The sequence below is a fragment of the Copidosoma floridanum genome, unplaced genomic scaffold, assembly GCF_036245765.1.
Source record: "Copidosoma floridanum isolate Cflo_tuat_1 unplaced genomic scaffold, Cflo_Japanese_pri ptg000030l, whole genome shotgun sequence".
Taxonomy (NCBI): Eukaryota; Metazoa; Arthropoda; class Insecta; order Hymenoptera; family Encyrtidae; genus Copidosoma; species Copidosoma floridanum.
In genome coordinates, this window is record NW_028321907.1 from 22,785,961 (window position 1) to 22,808,161 (window position 22,201).

The following is a 22,201-nucleotide window of genomic DNA, read 5'->3' on the forward strand; positions in this document are numbered from 1 at the left end:
TATATGTATTAAATATATTTTTACATTGTTTTCATTTTAATAACTCTTCCCCTTTTTAAACAATCAAATCTTTGTACTTTAGAATTAATTAATTTTTCACTTACCGATTGGCGTGATTGGAGGGCCCCTTATTTTTCCTCTGCTGGAATCAAAAAAAAAAAATTTTTTTGGTACAGGCCAAGCAACGTCGGTAATTATATTAAATTACGCTGGATACCTCGCGCTTATTTCTGCGCGCTGCTTATTGGCTCGCCGGGTCACGTAAAGTCTGCGAAGAAAAGTATTGTTACTCGCCAAGCAATGTTGGTAATTATACTCCTACACAGTGGGGGCGGGAGGCGTACAAGAAAAGACAGGAGGGCCTGAAAAAAAAAATCAGATAAAGGCGCTGGACTCACATATATAAAAAATGACGTACCCAAGCTTTCAGAGGGTGACAAAGAAATATAGCAGCTCCCCGAAATAACTATAAAACCCGCGAGAACAAGGTGTATGCCACCATCGGTCCAGTTACGGGGACCACAGTTAAAGAATGGAAAGACGACTTTTTACGCGGGTACAAGTGCAGAGATTTCTATTATAAAAGAAAATTTTCTTAATACCTCAATGCTAATAGACAGTTAGTGTCGAGGAGCTATTATCGGCGTGACTCATGGAGCACGCAAAACATTGGTCACAGTACAGGCTCAGTTGCATGGATTGGAGTGAACATTACATATCGTCCCCCAGGACTTCCCAATTGACGCGGAAGGAATCATAGGGTGGGACACTTTTAAGCGATACAGGGGCCAGATAAGCGCCGCCGAGAATATGATTAGATTAGATGACGTAGAGATACCAGTTTTGAAGCTAGAGTGTTTTAAAGTACCTGCAAAATCGAGACAAAAAATTTACGCGCAATTAATAAAAATCAAAAATGAATCAAAAAATGGCTAGATACCCCTCTAAGAGATGGAGGAAGGAGTAGTATTTGGAAATTTTATAGCCAGAAATAAGAAAAAAAACTCGTCCAAATTGAAACAAAAAAAGTCATGCTCGTCACCGACACACCGAGTAGACCGTTCGAAAAGATTTCTATAGACTTCTATGGGCCCATCAGCAAACCCTCAGCAAATCAGTACACACACATACTATCTGTGCAAGACTAGCTAACGAAATTTATCGTCCTTGCTCCTGTAAAAAGAGCAACAGCCAAAGAAACAGTAGGAACGATCACATACAAATTTATAGTGTACTTTGGGTCACGGAAACATTTATTATCGGACCGAGGCTCTCATTTTATGAACAAAAGTGTGCGAGGTTGTTTAAAATAGACAAAATGAGCAGCACAGCTGTCCACTCACAAACAAACGGCGCTATCAAAAGTATGCATCATACACTCGCGGAGTATATCAAGGCCTACGTAGAACAAAGTGATCACCGGGACAAACATTTACAAATGTTCATGCACTTATATAATACCACGAGCCATCAGAGTACGGGATACTCACTGAACGAACTAGTTTTTGGACAGAGAGCCAGAACACCATCTAATATCAAACTGCCACTCAAGGGCCAATTTCCAAACAAATATTTAAAAGAGTTAGTTAAGACCCTGACAGAAATGAGAACTATCGCAGCAATGAACCACGTTCAGGTGAAATACCGATCAAAGTGTTACTATGACCGCAAACTGAAACCAAGATATTTCTTGAAGAGAGAAATGGGTTATGTTTTGAAAGAGCCATCGAAGAATAAATATGATTCGCAATACGAAGGCCTATATCAAATAACAGGTATAGATTGTATCAAAAAAAATGTAAAACTACAGAGAGGCGACTAAATATGATTATTGTACGCAGATAAGATTAAAAAAGCTTGTATGGTAAAAGCACTGCCAGAGAATGCGCACAGGGTAAGGAACATGAAGGTACAGATGTGAACATTTGACTTCGCTTAAAATTTTTAAGGCCTCTGGACGCAGTACAAAAATGTAACAGAAAAGAGGAAACAATTAGGTTTACGATAAATTTTTCGTAGATCCTGGAGGCATCGCAAACTAGATACATACATATATTAGACTTAGGTACGCAAGTTCATAGAAAAAAACAACTGTAATGAGATGGTACGCATGAACAAAGCATTAAAACATCAATTAATAGTAGATTTTGCATCACATGAATGGAAATAAAACAAAGCAAATAAGGGCACGTGTGGCTCTTTCTAATAAGGAGACATACTCCAATGAGCGTAGAATTAATTGACAGGCCAAATGTACATATTATAGATGGTAAAATACAAAAAATATAAATACGTATAAGCTAAGGTGTACATGTAAATTAAAATTAATTCATGCAAGGGATACACAAAAAAGTTTATGTGAAATTAGGAACCGAAAATAGTATGAACAAATAACAATTTGCTTTGTACCCATTGACATCATTATTGTATAAGAAAAACTGATTTTAGAAATTATTGTTAGGTCGAGAGGAGTATGGGGTAATGAAAGTAAAATAAATCAGGCAATCGCAGGAATAATGAATTTATTTTCTAATAAGCCCACGAGCTCACGTCGAGTACAAGAGGTTAAACTTTTTTTCTTCCCCCCTTTCGTCGTCCTCCATCAGAAACAATCTTACTCTGTCTATCATGATATGCTGACAATCAGAACGTCTCAGACGGCACACACAGTCGTCATGAGATATCGAATCGACTGCCACGTCTAAGGCAACGAGAAGACCGTTTGTTGGACCGTCCACCTCAAAGAAAGGGGCATCAGTATGGGAAAGAAGGCATACGGATCTGCAACGACCCACATGCTTAACTGAAATAATAATGGGCGCTTCCGATCGTATAAGCTACTATTTACATGATGACATTGCGCAACAGTACACAAAAGCTGCTCCTGCAAAATTGCGTCTACAGGACCACACATAAAGACCCTCCTGGTGCCAGGAATTATGTTTTCACCAGAGCTATGTCTAAGCTCAGCTCCGAAAACTCTGACAGCGGCGCGAACACCTTAAAAAGCGCATTATTTCTAGACATCGTAAACAAAATTTAAAGTTCTGTTGTTTTAGGGGAGAAGTAGTAAAAAAGCAGCGAACGAATTCAGCAAATGTGTCTATGGCGTTGAGAGTGGAAGCAAATAAAAAATACCCATATAATTCCTTCCCTAAATCTGATTCCATGAGAGAAGAGAGAGGAGAAGTACAAGGAAAACATAGTACTAGAAAATTTAAGGATGAAACGTACTAGAAAAATTTACGACACAGGTCAAAACTTAAATGCGGAATACACCGCATTGAAATGATTTTTTTATTCATACCTCCAAGCTTGTTACGACCAAAACACAAGTGAAATGTAAGACGATCGATCGTCAAACTATCTGACTCTATAGTGTTCTCGAATATGTTACATAACCACGCAGGCAAGATGGGGCGTATAATATTATAACCGACTATTCACACACTTAATAAGCGACTCATATGCATACGTATAACCGATGCGAAATAAAAGATAATGTAATGAAACATATTTACGATTAAGATCTTTTAAACAAGCAAAAAATACCCACATCAACTAAAATACTAAAATAAACTACTATAATTATACAGAAAAAGGGAAAGTAAAAAAATTAAAAGATACGTTTATTACCATATATTTTATTTGTAAGGGTAAAGCCACACTTGCAGCTCAACGCTGATAAAAAAAAGGGGAAAAATAAGAGAAAAAGTGTGCTCCATACAGTAATACACTTAGATAGCTATCGATAAGGTATACATAGTGTCTGGGCACATATTTAGCACATGGACTAAAACGCGTGCTCGTAGGAAGGAACCAGGGTTAGCAACTAATATTCAACAGTTTTATATATTACAGGATTATTTAATTTAGGAATGGGCCTTCTCTCTCTTATAGATAAGTGCTTACTTCATCGGGCGGTCCTACTTTTAATATGTTATAGAATGATTACAGGAAAACAAGGAACTCCAGAAGAAACACAAGAATTTGCAGCAGTTCAGATCACGCCAATAGTACAACTCTAAGCAGAAAGGTGACTGCAACCCTCTAGACGAGTAATAGTAATAGAGTTACGGTTGGCCGTGGCACATGAATAAAATTCACGAGAAAACGAGTATTAGCAGCGGGAGTTGCTCGACTGCATTGGGGGACGCACTCCGTAAGAGGATACTCAGAAATAATTTTTGAAGTCATACTCCCATAGGCGCGCTCTGCCCTATGAAGTAAATCAACGATTTCAGATTGGTGACCTTGAGAAAAAGTGTGACGGAAGTGGATTTCACTCGATTCTCCCTCTTTGCCCAGCCTCTCTTGACGTGCTTCCGGTCCCATGTCCATCACACAACGTTTTTTATGACTCAACGGATTTTATGACTTATATTTTTATTTCTTTTAACCAATTCCTGGAAAAAAAAGAAAAAAAAACTGTTTTCAAATAAATTTGAACCCGCAGCCTTTTACATGCCAACCAAGTGCCTTACCCACTACGCTACGAGTGCGCATGATGTTGGAAACTTGGTTTCTTCTACTTATCTACTTCTACTGACAGAAGAGAGTATTAATCTCTTAAACTCTATTTATTTGATATAAAACAACAGGACCTCTCTACAGTGCTACTCTGTAAGTTGAATATGCAGATTTATGTCTTGACGTATCGACGTTAGCAGTAGCACGTTTGCTGTAGAACTAGCTAAGCTAAACTGTGCGTCTCGCTGCGAGCCCGCGCGAGCGCTGCGCGCAACAGCTGGGTGAGAGAGGAAGGGAGGAACCATCTGAGGAGTACTGGCAGCATTGGTGGCAAAGCTGTTAAGCTTGACAACAAATTAAATAAATAAATTTTTATTTTTGTTAGGATATATCAGTGCACTCCGGTGAATTTGGAAATTCAAAGTGATCAGTGATCCGTTGGAGGCGAAATGTAAGAAAATAAATAAATACAAGTAAAGTGTATTTAAATTTTCTTGCGTTGATTTATTAATGCACAAAGTTTCGCTGACAATATGCGTCAGCCTCATCAGTAATCAGCTGAACAGGCACGACAGGTGACGAGTAAGTCAACCAAACTTACGAATTCTCGCGTACCTGCGCCTGATGAGGCTGACGCATATTGTCAGCGAAACGTTGTGCATTAATAAATCAACGCAAGAAAATTGAAATACACTTTACTTGTATTTATTTATTTTCTCACATCTCGCCCCCAACGGATCACTGATCACTTTGAATTTCCAAATTTTTATTTTGTTGTTGAAAATCTAATTTTTGAGAATATCAAATAGTTTAAAAGACTCTGCAAGGTCTTTTTTATATACATGCTGTGAGTGTGTATGGAATAAATTTATTAAAATGCTTAAAATGTTCATGGAAACAAAAACTTCAACCATTACTGAGAAAAAAAACAAAATAAAAAAAATAAAACAACAAAAAAATAACATAATGAAAATAAATATTTGATTTTCAAGTGTGTATAAGACAAACAATAAAAAATTAAAATATTTAAATGACAGAGAGAAAGATAAAAAAATTTACAAAGTAACGTATACGAATCAGTCCAAAAAATTACTTCAATAAATTGTATCTATTATTTTAAATTTCAATCAATAAAAATTTTATTTTACATGTACATTCTAAATATCATAGTTAAGTTTGTTTTTTTATTTAATAAACAACTAAGTTTTATAGCATACTGTCGAAAATTTTAGTTTTCATTCCAAAAAAATGTGTACAACGTTTCGGTTGTATATTGACAAACCTTTTCAAGTAAACTGTAACAACAAAAAGCAAAGAACATACACACATACATATTGCACAAACCATATGCAAATTACGAAACCATGAGAATGGTTAAACTCTCGAAACTTACAAAAAAGCAACGTCAAATATTCACTCAAAAAAAGTCTAACGATAGTTATATTTTCTTAACTTAAAAATAACAAACTAGTTCTGCTTACTATACAACGTGTACTGAAGTGTTATATCGTAAGTATAAAGTGGTAAAAGAAGGCTAAGGTGCATTCTTAATAACAAAAAAGTATGAATAAGACGCAAAATTTCAACAATAAGTGTTTGAAAATCAAAAACAATGACAATTATAATCAACTACCAATAAAAATATACTACCACGCATATTACATAGTATATTAATACGAAATTTATACAAATTATGTAAAAAGGAAAAATCGATTATCAACTTATCAAACTATCAATGTATTTTTTTAATATTGAACTTAAATTTTGTGTATCACTGGTTCTATTGATGTTGTTTCTTTGTTTTTAAATTTAAATCATTTCTGAGACTATACGTTTGTAACAGTTATTTTCTTGGTCCATAATTTTAATTGAATCACTATCAAAATTAAAAAAGTGTCCATTATTTAGAGTATGGGTAAATAAAGCCGATTTCTCGCTTTTTTCCTTCTAACATATACCACAATAATCATCGGTCTTACAATTTTTACACTTTTTATAAATTTTTTCATGTTCTTCCGTTCTAGTTCCCAAAGTTCTGCCACTCTCAGTTAAATAGCTACATGGACCAGCTAAACACTGTATTTTATGAAAAAATATTGCATTTTTTAATTTTATTTGTTTTGTCTTTATATAAGTTGTCAATTTTTTTTACATTCATCAGTAGATTAGCAATCTTTTTAATTTTTTATTCTATTGATTTTATGTCAGGTAAAACTATCGTATCATTATACGATAAATTTTGAAGTTTTGTAATATGTTTGTTATTATTGTTCTGATATCTTATTTTTTTTAATCTTAAACTAATGTATTTATCAATAAAATGCAATGGAATATTGTTGGCCAACAACACATAGCATCCATAGCATAGGTTGTCATTATGAAAGCGTTTATGAGACAACTTAATAGCTTTATCAACTAAACCACAAATAATTACAATTTTCTGTGCCAAAGGAGAATGGGAGTGAAAATTTAAATATAAGCTAGCATGTGTGGGCTTCTTAAACAGATTTTATATTAAGGAACCATATTGTTATTTTTTTATTTTAATGTCTTAAAAACTAATACTGTCATTGACTGGCCTTTTGACTGTGAGTTGGATATTTGAATCGTACTTATTCTAATGGCTTGAGAAAATGTCTACTTTATCTTTTGGGATGCACGTTAAAACGTCATCCACATATCTGAACCACCGAAGAACATTTACTGGCATAGTCATAACACTGTCTTTTTCTAAATCACTCAAAACTTAATCCGCCAGAATCGGGCTGATAGGACTTCTCATGGCACTGCCAAAAACTTAGTACTAAACAACTTTGTTGAAAATTAAATTATTTTTGTCTATGATAAATTGTATAACATCTAAAACTTCTTAAAGTGGTAACTCTGTCTTGTGACATAAAAACTGCCATTTTCGTTCAATGGCTATTTTAACAGCATTCCAACGAACGTTATTAAACAAAGCCACTACATCAAAACTTACTAAAGTGTAGCCTTCTGGGATCTTAAAATAATCTTATTTTTTCTATCTGTAAACTATTTTTTATGGCATAATCAGATTTTGAGATATTTTTCATGAAAAATTTACTAAACCATGTAGAAAGGTGGTAAGTGGGAGAACTTATAGCAGAGATGATGATTCTTACTGGGTAGTCCTTTTTTTGTAATCTTACTAATCCATAACATCTAGACATCTGTGTTTTATTCTTGGTGATTTGAAAAGATCTTTTGTTCGTACCATTTAAGTTATAATTATTTAATCTACGTAACATGTTGTCTGTTTTCTCTTGTAACTATTTTAAAGGGTACTTCTTGCATACTTCATACAACTTAGTATCTTTCAAACTATCAGTAACTTTTTATACATTATCAGATTTGTCTAAAATTATGAATTCACCTCCTTTGTCTGCTTTACTAATGATAACATTTTTGTTTTTTTTTAAAAAACGGTTAAAATTTTATCAACTTTTGAGAAATCATTTACACTTAAATTTTTAGAACTATCTTTCATGTTATTTTCAACACAATTTAAAATCTGATTTTTTAAATTGTTACTATCTTTTTCATTCAATCTTATTGTTTTATTTAAACTTTTGAAAAATTTCAAACTAATAAAAATTTTTTCTTTATTGTTATTGTTGGAAGTAAAATAAAAATTTCTACCTAAATTCAAAATTGGTGCAACACAGTCTGGTGATTATAAAGTAGTAAGGTTATTTATCTATTTCTCTTTTATGTGAGTAATGTTTTTATTTTCTGCACTAGTCAAATTATTTGGTTTAAAAAATTCAATTAATATTATTTTCTTTGGTCTTAAAGTGAAACCTAAATTTTTTATGATAGATATGTTCAAATTTAGATTTCAAATTCTTTTTAAATTTGTCACCTACCAATTTTGCTTTGGTACTAAAATAATTTTCGATTGCATTGTAAACCGATATGCCAGTCTAAGAAATAATGGTTCTTTAAAGTTTTTGTAAATATTGATTAATTTGGCTGTAGTAAATTTTTATGTCAGTTATTTTATACTTTCATATCGTTAGTTTCATAGTTTATGGTAATTTTTTGATCGTATTGTTAACAAATTTACTATGTTAGTATAAACTATCGAATGTCTTAATACCAAACTCAATGTGTTAGAGTAAAACCTTGTGATATTTACAACGAAGGAGAATCTTACATCTTCTTCTGTTTACGGACATTTCTTTTATCTAATAAAACATATCTTGAACGTCTTGTTGTAGGTCACATCCATAAAATAGCTGTATGCGCTTCAATATAAACATTACGTTGATGTATACAGTTCTTGTAAGGATTTCGAGCAATCCGTCTAAAGTAAATAGAGAGCGAGCCATCACTTCATATGTTCTCCCAATCAAATGTGTAAACACATGCAATACCAACATGTTACCTTAGATAAAATCAATAAAATAAAAATTAAAAAGATTGCCGAAAAACATGAAGTGAATGTAGTTTACCAGTCTAATAATAAATGTAAAAAAATTGACAACTTACATAAAGACAAAATAAATAAAATTAAAAAATGCAATATTTTATCGATGTAGCTATTTAGGTCAGAGTGGCAGAACTTTGTAAACTAGAACGGAAGAACATGAAAAAATTTATAAAAAGTGTAAAAATTGTAAGACTGTTGATTATTATGGTATATGTTAGAAGGAAAAAAGCGAGAAATCGGCTTTATTTACCCATACTCTAAATACAGGACACTTTTTTAATTTTGATAGTGATTCAATTAAAATTATAGACCAAGAAAATAACTGTTACAAACGTATAATCTCAGAAATGATTTACGTTTAAAAACAAAGAAACAACATTAATAGAACCAGTAATACACAAAATTTAAGTTCGATATTAAAAAAATACATTAATAGTTTGATAAGTTGATAATCGATTTTTGCTTTTTACATAATTTGTATAAATTTCGCATTAATATATTATGTAATATGCGTGGTAGTATATTTTTATTGGTAGTTGATTATAATAATCGTCGTTTTTATTTTCAAACTTTTATTGTTGAACGAAGATATTGTAATTTAAATCTAATGTTTTTTTATTGAACGATTACCTGATATTGGGAGGTTAGCGCACGAAGCGTGCAAGGATGTATATTCCCACTGGAATTTATCCTCTTATTCGTATATCTGTGCGATTCATTATCTTTAGTTGTCTTACTTGAGCTGCTTCAACACGCTCTGTAGAATATTGTGTTCGTATGCATCTGTATACGTGCATACGTATTTCTAATCTAAGGAATATTGAACGCAACAGAAGTGCTGAACTGTGCCATATGGGCCTTTGATACATAGGACTTACATAAAGAAATCACGCTATCTCTTTAGATGGTCTCCTCAATTTGAAAAAAAAAAATATATGTATATTTAACAAAAAAAAACCTTACAATGCATTTTGTTCAAGAAGAGCGTTTTTGATGTGTTTTTTAACTAACAAATTTTTCATTTTTTTTTTACGTTTACGTATTTACAATTACATGAAGCATAACAATTATATTTCATTGCTTACTTTTTTTGCTTTTAAAGCTCTTTTCGTACTTTTGACCGAAAGTTTTTTCGTACTCACTACCTTTGATATTATTTTATTTTTTTTTTGTTGCCTTACTTTTATCTAAGGGAAAATTTGGTATTTTGAACTTAAAGAAGTTTTTTTAAATTTCATTGAAGATTCATTTAATGGAATAATTACATGGTAACTCAGTATTCCCGAGTATGCTTTGGCGTATTTCTATTTTACGTTTTGATTTTAAGGCTGTTTCATTGTATGACGCCTTACTACTATAAAATACCTTAGGCGATTTACAATAAATCTTTGCTCAATCGAAAATATCTAGTGCTGTCTCTCCCTTATTTTTAAAGTGTTAAGCCGCACCATCTGATAAATAATAAATTTTTTTGATTTTAAATTTCGTTTGCAAAAACTTGATGATAATTATTTGATACTTGTGTACCGAAACTTTACAGTGGCTGAGATTATCTATTAAAATACTTTGATGTTTAAATTCATCGTTGTTGTGAAAATACACTACGCAAGTAAAAAACGTCACTTGATAATTCCTCCAATGGAAAGATTGAAGAGAATTTTGTAAAAAAATAACTGACCCCAGCTTAGTGGTACTCACCACTGCATTCTACTTTTACTTTTTTAGATTTGGGAGTGGGTGGAAGTTCAGATTTACATTTGTAAATTTGATAACTGTGACATATACAGTTTCTGGCTTCTTCTGATATTAACGGATATTCGTTCTTCTTACTCTCTGCAATTTTAACTAACAACTTCGAAGTAGCGCTTGACTGGTTAGTTTTACCAAAAGTATTTGCGCATCTTGATCAAAAGATTAATTACATAGTACTAATAAATAACGTAAAATCTACAATACATAAATTCTTACATAAAAACGTATTAAATATCACAAAGTCACATAAATATCATAAAATTAAGGCTTCAGGTGTGAATAAATTGACTTAAGTAACAATGATAAAAATAAAAATGACAATTATGATGTTGTCATAACGGTATCAATAACGATAATGATAACTATTATAATCAATGCTCAATAGCGTTTTCAACAACTATTGAAGCGTTTTTATTTTTTCGCTGAATACGGTTGATATAAAAATAGGTTATGCATATGAAGTCGAAAATAGTTTGTAAAAAAACATAAACGCGCAGTGACAGGTTAGGCTGGGCAGATGCTCGAACGGCGGCACCGCATGGCGTCCACTTTATCGCTTTACATTTCAAGAAAACAAAAAAAAACAATATCCTGAAAATTGTTACACCAATGTAATAAATTCCTGTTCTTTCGATTGAAAGCATTAAAGAGAACACTAAAAATGCCCTTCTTTGAAAAAAACTGAATTTTATGTTATTTTTTTAGGTTAAATTGGTTAAATTTTTTAGGTTATATCTTTTTTTCAAACTGAGATCACCTCCAGAAAGTTTAGAAAAATACTTTGGTCCCACGTGTTTATGAAATTTATTTAGTATGTTTTAATTCTGCAATCGCGAGTTGGAAATCAAGTGTTTCGGCGGTCGTGCGTCGCACCAGAATATTTGACGTAAAACGCCTCATATGTGTAAATTTAAAGAATCGAAGCAACAACTTTTGAAGATCTCCAGTTTACAATACTTCAATAAAGATGTACAAAATATTTAAAAAGTTTTAATATGACAACTTGACCATTGAAAATCATAAAAAACGTTGCATTTTCAAGAGTAAGCAAAATAAGCCAAATCTTTATAATTTTAAACAGAAATAGAAAAAAATATGTAAATTAATGCAACTCAGTTAGAAGTAAATAAATTGTTTTTTATCATTTCCGTATTTAGTAACGTAACCTTCAAAAAATATAAAACATAGCAACTTGAAGTTAATGCTAAAAATATTAAAGAACATTATTTTTTATACTTTTTTAAAGGACAAAGAGAATATTAAAGAGCACAAATAGGAATAGATTAGTTAATACGCAAACATAACTTTAAAATTTTATTTTCCTTTTGCTGCATTATTTATTAAAAAGAGTTTTAACCTTAAACCGTTAAGAACATTAACCAATTTCTCATAATAATTTTATGACAATATAACTTTCAAAACAGTAGAGATAATAAGCAAGTAACTATAATTTTATACCATGTTATTAACTAAGTGCCAATTCAGACGATTTAAACTACAATGTTATTTGATAATGCAGTTGTATCAAAATTCTAACACTCCACATGTAATGGTAGTTGCCTATAGTTAAAAATTTATATTGCATTAATAAAGGTATCCAAGTGAGTGTTGAAAAACACAGAGTAAGTGATAATGTGTTTGAGTTGTGCGCTATTTGTTTTACTTATAATCATGGCACTGAGTATCATGATCCACGAGATTGCTAATGAACTGAAAAGTAGCTTTGCTTCTTTTGGAAGTTTTGATACCCTACACCTTGGTAATGATCATCTAATTTTGTAAATTTATGCAAGATTATTCTGGATCAGAATTTTTTCTTCGAGAATAGTTAAAAACACAGCATTTATACATGTTCGTCATTAGTAAATTTTTCTTGCAACACTACTAGGTCAAATAATTCTACAAAACAAAAGTTCAATTTTACTTTGACTGTTTTCATATTTTTAAGTTATGGATGGATGGGCCTAACTTCAATTCAGATGAAATACGCTAGGAGGCTAGTAGTCTTTTCCCTCACCAAATACGTAATTTTTTGTCCATTAGAAAGCTTTTTTTTCAAGATATATATGTATTTAAAAAATATATCAGTACTATACAATTGCTAAACATGCCAATTGGCAGTATTAAAGAATATACGTATCTGATTAGTCAATTATTCATTATCGCGATAAGCGGGACAAGCTGGTATACAATGAATTTTCATAATATTACATTTTTAATTTTTTACATAATGATGATGACGATATAGTTATAATAATTTAATGAATAGTAATAAGAGTTTATGATGATCGAAATTAATAAAAAATTAAATAGTACTTATGTAACTCTATGTGTATTTATTTATAATACCATTATTTTTAAATATAGAGAGAGTCAGAACTATCTACAGAACCAATTTATGCAGTTGGCACTGTAGAATGGGGTGCCTGGAAAGATGCTTATGCAAAAATGGACAAATACTGGTATTGGGGATCACTCAGACGGTTTGTTTATTACTAAATAGCAGTTAAAATGTATTATGAAGTTGACTAAGCTTAGTCCTCAAATTTTTAATTTTAGATATGCTACTTACATATTTAATGGTTACAAAAAAGATATCAACTGGAGTTGTAGCGGTATCATACGCTATTTAAATCCTTGCTACGGGTGCTCTCGATGTTACGTGGACAATAAAGAAATAATGAGCTTAAAAAAACGATGGTGGAATATGTTTGTTCCAAAAGTTAACACCTGTTTAGCTGGTATTTTAATTCAGAAGCATTCCAAGTCCCATAAAAATTTAACTTGTAATTCATAAGTTTATTATGTTTAGATCAAAAAGACGTTAAGTACAGCAACGTGATTAATGAAAATTGTGGAATAATTCATGAAGCTACTATTTCTACTGTAGAGTTAAACATTTCAACACGCAACATTAACCTTTCAAAAGATATATTGACACCTGCAGTAAAAATTGAATTTGGTATGGTTATAACTATAACTTAGGATGTGATTTGTTCTTTAATTTAATTTAAGTATGAATTTTAGGACCAGAAAACATTGATTATTTTCATTTTGTCAAAGAAGGTTGGCAAAGAGTAGAAGGTAAAAAAAAATTAATCTCAAACGCCTTAGAAGCAAAAGAAATTGAGATTTATCCAACGAAATTGGATGACTCAGTAAGCAATATTAATATCTAGTACATGGCTTCTACGATTACTTAGATAAGTGATTGATCATCTGTTTCAGGCTGTAAACGAGCGTTCTTTCTACATAGATAATGAAGAATTTGAATTAAAGTCCGTGAAACTGAGACTGCTTCCAGAATCTATAAAAATATTTTGTTGTAAAAACTTGAATAAATAGTAATTTTCCTAATTTTTGTATTTAGTATTAATCAATTTTAATGTAAAGAGCTTTCATATGCTTTTAAATTTAGTTTTTATCTTACACGAAGATCTCGTGGGTTTTCGCTTCCATCAATGTTCCCTACGCTAAGTCAAGAATTGGTGTAATGAATTCATAAGACCTTATGAGTCATGGAAAAGGCTTAAAAGGCTTGGAACAAGCGAATAAAAGGATTATACTTTTAATAGTGTAATGAAATTGGCTTTTTGGAGTTTTGAATTCCAAGTTCAGAGAAAACAGTTGCCTTGACAAAAAAAAATAACAAAATGGCTAAAACAGGTTTTTTGCATTAAACATCATTGCATAAGATAAAAAAAGCTCCTTATAAGCGTGTCTGCCGTAAAAAAAGAAAAAAAAATTAAATGCAGATGAACTGGACTAGTCCAGCCGTGACTCTACAAATTGCAAAAAACCATCGATTTTGCTCGCAACTTCCAAAATTCATTGCTCTTTTTTTAAGATTCAGAGCTATGAGTTAAAGAAGTTGTAGCTTTTGTGTTTAACAAATATCATACAAAATTTTAGCAAGATCAAATGTATACCTTTTGCAAACTGCAGCTTAATGCAAAAAAAAGCACTTTTGTTAAATGGCCTTAAAAAAGTTGTAGGGTGGTAACTAGCTACTTTTTTTACGGGATCATCTTCTTCTGTAGCTAATGAACATCTTACTGAAGTTTCAACTTCTGCTCTTGTAAAAAAATTGCTAAAACAATGATGCTACACAACGGTATTTGATGCATTTGGCTGTGCGGTGCGCGTGGTAGGGAAAGTCACTCGATCTGAGTGGGGGAAAGTAGGCGTGGCCTATCATGGCGGCTCGCCCTTTGATGCTCTCCACACAGTTAATACACAGGCAAAATCGATGTTTTTTTCGATTTGCGGGGTCACGGCTGGAGCAATCAGGTTCATATGTAGCTCATTTTTCCGTGTTTTTACAGTGTATAAGTTTATTAAAAACTTTTCGTTACTCAATCCAACGATGTCTAATGCGGAGGCAGACTATGTCCAATGCACACCAGAATTGTGCACATTTTTGTTGTGTGAAATTTTGTTAAAAAAATATACTGCACGAACTTATGGATGAAGACTACAAAATATTTTATCATTATTTTTATGTGCACATTTGTGCTTAAGTCAATGTAGGTTTTGTGCACATTCTATCAAGATTAGATATTGTCTGTGAATAAATCTCCGCTAATTAAGGTTCAAATACTGTGCACAAAAAATGTAAATGAAATACTTTTTGATCGTTGTTCATTAGCGTGTGGGCGATATTTTGTGTACGAAAATTTTTTCACAATTTTTTTGTGCACTGTGTATGGTCTGCTGACGCGGAAAACCAGTTTTAGTCATTGTTACCTTTTTTTTGAACCACTTGCAGTGATCAAAGTGTTTGATTTTAATTTCTTCAATTTGTATTATAGTTATCTACTTTAGGCAATTTTCTTCTTCGGAATCAGAATTGTGTACAAATTGACGTCATTTTATACTAATTCTAACACATAAAAAGCATTTCTGCACAGGCGTGCCATGATTTGAGAGCTCAGTACATAGAGATCATTGAAAAAATGCAGTAAATATACCTGAGAACAATTCTTTGGAAATAGTAAGGTATTAAAATTTAGCAACAGTCATAAGATGATACCTTAAGTTATTTAACGTAATATCACCCTTAAACCATATGATCCCGTGGACTTATAGCGTCTGGTAATTATCATGCTTTTTTATATCCAACGGAAAATCATTAAAATTGCAAGGTCACTTGATTTTCCAATTGCCAACAACGTTTTCTTCTAAGGAAACTACTGAAAATTCTTTTGGTATGAAGTATCTATCAGGATTGTAAAAGCCATTGATACTGATAATAAAATGCATGATGCGTTTGATGAGTGTTTTTAAATTGTGAATATTACGGTTGAAAATTAGTTTTCTCTATTTGGCGAGGTTCTCTTCTTCACCATTGCTAATACTACTTGTATATCATTGGTAAAACTGAGAGAATAATAAGATACAACCTGTACTTGAAACTTTTTTTTTCCAGAGCTACTGACATCTTCCCACCTACAGTGCTACTTAAGTTTGCGAAGTTTCTCTACGAGCGAGTATGAAATATAGCTTTCCTTCTCGCTCCTGTGACCTGTGACTATACTCAAATCGCTGTGACTGTAATCAAGCAGTTGCGTAGCTTAGAAGCAGCACTTTACTTTTTGCAATTATTCTTACATTTTATTTATGAAATACAAGCTACACATTCTTACAGATCTTTACTACTATTGTCAAAAAAAGATTTTAGTTAGAGGAAAATATTTTATACATTAAACTAAGTACTTTTCTTTGATTTAATTTAAAATGTATCCAATCCCTTATTGCAGAAACATTTCTAATAGCACATGAAGGGTTAGTGTTAAAGATATAGTACTTAATAGCAAATAGTCTTTGTTAAAATTTGCAATAGCTGGGCATCCATACTTCTTAATATTTACTCCAAAAGTGTAGAAAGCATGAGTGACTTGCACATTTAGTATACTTTTTATTGAATGTGTGTGTGTATATACACATAGCTCATGTTTTCTGCTATTTTAGTGTGAACAAACTCAATTTTCGACCAAGAAATCTAGACTGGGCCAAAAAACCACTATCGAACAAAAAAAATATCGGCAAAAGGTACAAAAAAATGGTAAAAATGGCCAAAAATAGGTTTTTCGCTTCGACCGGAAAAACTGTAATTCGGACAAAAAAACGTTATACAGAAATAAGACGCGCCATTTAAAGACGAACAAAATGAAACCTAGTGGACCTAAATCAGTCTTGCCGTTTTTTCGCAAGTTGCCAAAAAGTGACAATTTCGCTTCTTCTCTATCTTTTCTTTATCAATTTAAAATTCGATTTGTCACCATTGGTGTCCTTTGGAGTTTTGACTGATTAAATCCAAATCTTTCTAGTATTTTGTCGATGGATGGTGTCTGTGTAAGTGTAGTTGTTATACACTTTCTATCTCTTTCTACTGGGATACCTGGAAGAAAGTGCCAACTTCACCAAAATCTAACATCTCAAACTCAGAATGCAGACCAATCTCAATTTTCTTTAGTTTATTTATATAATTACTTGCTATCATAGTATCATCTACATACAGAATCAAGGTCAAAAAGTTATCTTTTTCTCTCCATACGTAAGGGCAAGGTTCACTGGTGTGTGTTTGTGGTTCTAGTTTAAGTGCAGCCACACGAAAACATTTCTCTCATCTTTTCGAGCTGATCTTGAGTCCATGAAGGGCTTCTTTTAAATTACATACTTTATTTTTCTTTAGTTTTTCTTCATTAAGCAGACCTTCAGGAATCTCCATGTATATCGCTTCCTTGATTGCACCATTCAAGAAGGCTGTCTTGACATCCAGTTAACAAGTTTCCAGATTAAATTTATTAATAATTGATATTACCGATCTCACAAGAGCCAACTCAGGTACAGGAGCATGAGTATTTTGCCAGTCGTACTTATTCCTATCTTTCAATCCACAAATTACCAACCTCGCTTTAAACTTCGTGGTTTCCATCTTCTTCAGAACTCGTCTAGAATCTATGATGTTCAGCCTATTTCCTTCAACATTCAAAGTTGGTCTATCTACAATTTTCCATACTTGATTTTGATGTATTGATTTCAATTCTTCGTCAATTATTCTGAAGTTTTCTTGAACAAGCTCTTTAATCTTCTTCGGCTGTCCTCGTTTTCTCTTGACTCCTCGTTCTTCTTCAGTTTCTAATAATACTTCAAGATGATTTTTACCAAACTTAATGAATGATTCATCTTGTTTAATATCTATCTTATGATTATTTCAGCTTGCTATTTTGTCTTTTCCCCAGGTATCGCTAAATGCAAGTCTTTCATGAAATTTTACATCCTGACTCTCATAAAATTTTCCATTCTCTGGTCTCAGAAAAATGTAGCCGGTAGTTGTGTAGCCAACCAGTACTTCTCGTATACCGTGTCAGCTGAATTTGGTTCCAGTGTTCCTTTGTATCTTAATAAATGCTACACAACCAAATTTTATTTGATTTCTACCTATCGTAAGATTCGGAGTAAACTTTTCTGAGGGAGCTATTATTTCGTTGGACCAGTGTGATGAGGAGTGTCTGGACAGGCCTGTGGAAGCTCAGCTTCCAATCTGTAAAGAACTTCCACTGTTCGACCTTCTGTAAACTCTGTGCCTTGATAAGTTCTTAAATAGCACATCTTTGAATTACAGCCCAGTAGATTTCGTGCGCTGATTGCAAATTTGTCCAGACAACTTCCTGCTTCACTTTTCACTTTCACAGGGTATGCCATCGTCAATTTTGAGTAGTCGTCTGTGTATACTATCATAAATTTGTATCCTTTAGGATAAGTTGTCGGACTAATTGATCCCATTGTGTCAACGTGAACTATCTCAAGTGGTTTCAATGCCCTGTCTCTTCTAGTGTTAAAAGGCAATCTTTAAATTTTAGCAATTTGGCACACCTCGCATGTTGCAATGAAGTTATTGAACACAGACTTATTCAAATCTTTACTGCCCAGAAATTTTCTTTATAATACCTTAAAATATTTCGCTGACGAATGCCCAAATCTTGCGTGTCAGAGCATGGCTCTGTTATTTCTTTTGTATATTTTATACTTTTATGTAAAGGGACTTCAAACCTTTGAAATCTCATCAATCATTAGTTCTTTACTATCATTAATTTTTTTATCTTTAATGGTTTTCTTAAACTCAATTTGCTGAGTGGTATCAAAACAATCGCTTTCAGATCCATTGTTTGGGATTACAGGGCAGCTTTTACTATAATTGGTGCTGACTTGGAATCTTCTTGGTCATTGCCACAGAGGCACTTTATATCACTAAGCAATCTATAATTTCCTTACATTTCTTGTCGTTGCTTATGCTCTGACCATATTGCACTAGTTCCACTATCCAATAAAGACTCTATAGGCGTTGGAAATTAACGTCTCGTTAGAGTATGAGTCAAATATATCCATCTTAGTGTAGTCTAAATAGATACACATGCCTGTATCAGCTAGCCGACGAAGCGACAGCAAGTTTCCAGCTAGCACCTCGGCACATATCACTCTATCTAGGACCATTTTATTTTTGTTATTGCTACCCAAAACCCACATTTCTCCCTCTACTCTCAAATCCACGGAAGAATTTTTATTCACGCATTTAACAAATTTTCTTTCACAATTTTTGAAATTTTTGAAGTATGATTTTGACTCAGCAAAATTCTTGGTAGCACCTGAGTCTGCTACAAACTCGATTTTATTATTTCTACAATCGCTTACTAGAGTTGCCTCCGTGCACGTAGAGAGCAGAGTTTCGGGTCCAACAACAAGCATACTATTGCATGCATTAGATCTAAGCAATTCTATATTACTTTTACTTTCTTTATCCTTGACGTAATTATACCTTATTGACAATCGTATTTTAAAAGCTATCTCTTTTCTCACTTTCAAGAAAACTCTGAGTTTTACTAACAAGTTCAAAATCTCTTAGCCCATAAAAGAATTCATAAAATATAGTAGCACTTTGCTTTTTGGGATTAAATCCAACCGTGTGAATTTTGTTGTGTATTCGATACGTATTCATCTTTACATCACTTCTTTTCATATCATTAATTTTTGCATCATTACCGTTGGGTAGGTAATAATGTATACTGTGTTTCAATAATCTAGGGATAGTTTACTGAGTATTAAATTTAAAGTCAGCTCTTTATTTTCAATCAACTTTTAAATCTCTTCAATATCTTTCTTGTAGGCTCCTTTAGTCAGTTCTATCTTAAAATCGTAATTTGTGCTTATCATTTCCTTATGCAAACCATCTATCTGTTTCTTTAAGCTATCTTTTCTATCTTTCAGATCCTTTAACATGTTATCTATAGGTCATGTATTAATCAAATCTTAAAAAAAAATTGTTTTATTCTTTTAATTTGCTATTAATTATTGAGGTTTATAAATCAAAATCAAATGTATCTTTCTATTTTTTAAAACTTTGATTTGCTATCTTGTTAAAATAATATTGTATCAATCAAATGTATCTTTTCATTTTCAAATCTTTAATTTGCTATCTTTAGTTGAGGTATCAATCAAATATGTCATACCATTTTTCAAATCTTCAATTTGCTATCTTGTTAAAGTATCAATCAAGTCTATCTTTTGTTTTCCAATCTTTAATTAGCTATCTTGTTAAAATATCAATCAAATCTATTTTTTATTTTTTAAATGTTTTATTTGCTATCTTGTGTCACGTACATTATGTATGGAACATACTACGTGGGAAGGGCCTCAGCTATTAGTATTAGGAAGAAGTACAAGTGGGGGAAGAAAGAGCATAAAAAGGCTCGCAGCAGTGGCCACAGGGCTCTTGAACGTCGGGACTAGAAGGAGGATAGTCGCGATAAGTCGATCGGGACCGCAAAGCGCCTTTCCTCAAGAAATATATAGCAATAAAGGGATTGATTGAGTTTAACTGCCGCGTTGTTATTAAGCACCCCGAACCTTTAGAATCCTACGTAACAGTTTTGGTGCTAAGTGTGGGGTAGGTTTTGTCGCGAAATAAAATTTTTTTTTTTTTTTTTACACGTGATATTTCGGAATTTTCGGGCAACAATCGGGAAGCACACATAGTACAGTGCAACAACAGGCGCAGAAAATTCAAGGCAGTCACCTGCAGCTGCTATCGAGTAAGAAAGGACAAGAGTCAACATCCAGTTTCAAAAGGAACCATCGTAAAGAGGATGACTTGGAGTATATTGGCGCTCATCGTCTTGTGTCTTCTGTCAAAGTAAGTAATAATTCTTTTTATCCTCCCAAATATATATACTTATTGTCCCTCGGGGTTGTTTAGCTAAGGAAACGACGTACAAAAAATAATACTTAACCCGAATACGGCTAGTTCCGCTCGTTTTAGAAGCCAGTAAAATAGAAATACAGAATCGGAAATAAAATAGGAATCCTTTTTTTCTCTATTATTTCTTCGTGCGTGGACTGAAATCAACTAATATAATTAAGCTCACATCACTCTATTATAAAAAAAAAAGGGGAAAGAAATAATGATGTCCGACTACGGGGAAGAGATTGATAACGGTAAGGATGGTTTAAACGAAACTTTTTCCATGACACAGAAAGATTCAGATACAGTAACGGTTTGCTTAAACACGACCCCGAATCGTATGCACTCTATGAGAAGATGGATAAGAAAAATCAAGTTCTTATGTTACAGATATTTAAAAATATAAAACCAAAAATTTCATTTAAGAAAAATCCTAATACAAAATTAGCAGAGCCAACGAATGAAACAGCAGAAATAGAGATGTTGGAAATTGCACCAGAAAAATCAGAATTAAAAGAGAATGCGATTAAGGAGAACATAGGGGTAGACAGGAAATGTGATCAATTAAGCGTGGAAGGGCTAGGCAAAACAAGTTGGTAGGAAAAGTATACCAAACGGCGAGAACAAGAAAATACAAACAGTGAACAACCTTTTATACCATTCTGCGATTGGCTACCTCTGCATGCAAATGACAAAAATTATAACTACTATACATCAAACAATAGGACAGATAGGCTAAGGTTTGGATACGAAGAGAATCATAATGACGTGTATACAAATGCAGAGTACCTTTTCCCTGCATGTGACCAACCAACCGAGCTGCCGATAAATAATCAGGCAGAATCTTTTCAAAGGACACAAAGTGATATACGCGATAACCTTCAGCATCAAACCATGCAATTTTTTCCTAGTAATATGCAACAAACAGGGGTACCGTTAGCCTTAGGCTCGAATCTTAATATATTAGGCTACCTAAACGACGCAGTAAATGGTATACCACTGTATAATGGAGACCCCGTGCAGTTCCCCTTATTTGAGCAAATGGTAAGGATGATAAAGGAAACAATACCTGCCCAGTATGAAAAATATTTCATAGGACTTTTGGGAATTAAATTGCGATGCATAGCGGACGATCAATTCTGCAATCGATTATCATTATTTAATTCGATTGACGAGCTTCTGTCAGCTCTATCATGAAGATTCAATAAAATAGGAGGAATAGAGACACTTGCAGTGGAGCTTAAAACTGTCACGCAATGGAATAACGAATTAATTATGGAATATTG

At 32.7% G+C, this 22,201-nt stretch overlaps 1 protein-coding gene across 1 annotated transcript in view; it reads left to right on the top strand.

The window, feature by feature from the left end:
• Positions 1–14,032, top strand: part of Mulk (acylglycerol kinase-like protein Mulk) — a 160,737-nt gene extending 146,705 nt beyond the window's left edge. Inside the window, exons 4-8 of the mRNA XM_089596195.1 lie at positions 13,043–13,158; positions 13,235–13,416; positions 13,488–13,637; positions 13,703–13,833; positions 13,904–14,032. Coding sequence (XP_089452321.1) covers positions 13,043–13,158; positions 13,235–13,416; positions 13,488–13,637; positions 13,703–13,833; positions 13,904–14,020 — 696 coding nt within the window. The 3' untranslated portion in view covers positions 14,021–14,032. The remainder of the gene's footprint in view (positions 1–13,042; positions 13,159–13,234; positions 13,417–13,487; positions 13,638–13,702; positions 13,834–13,903) is intronic.
• Positions 14,033–22,201: the final 8,169 nt, after the last annotated feature.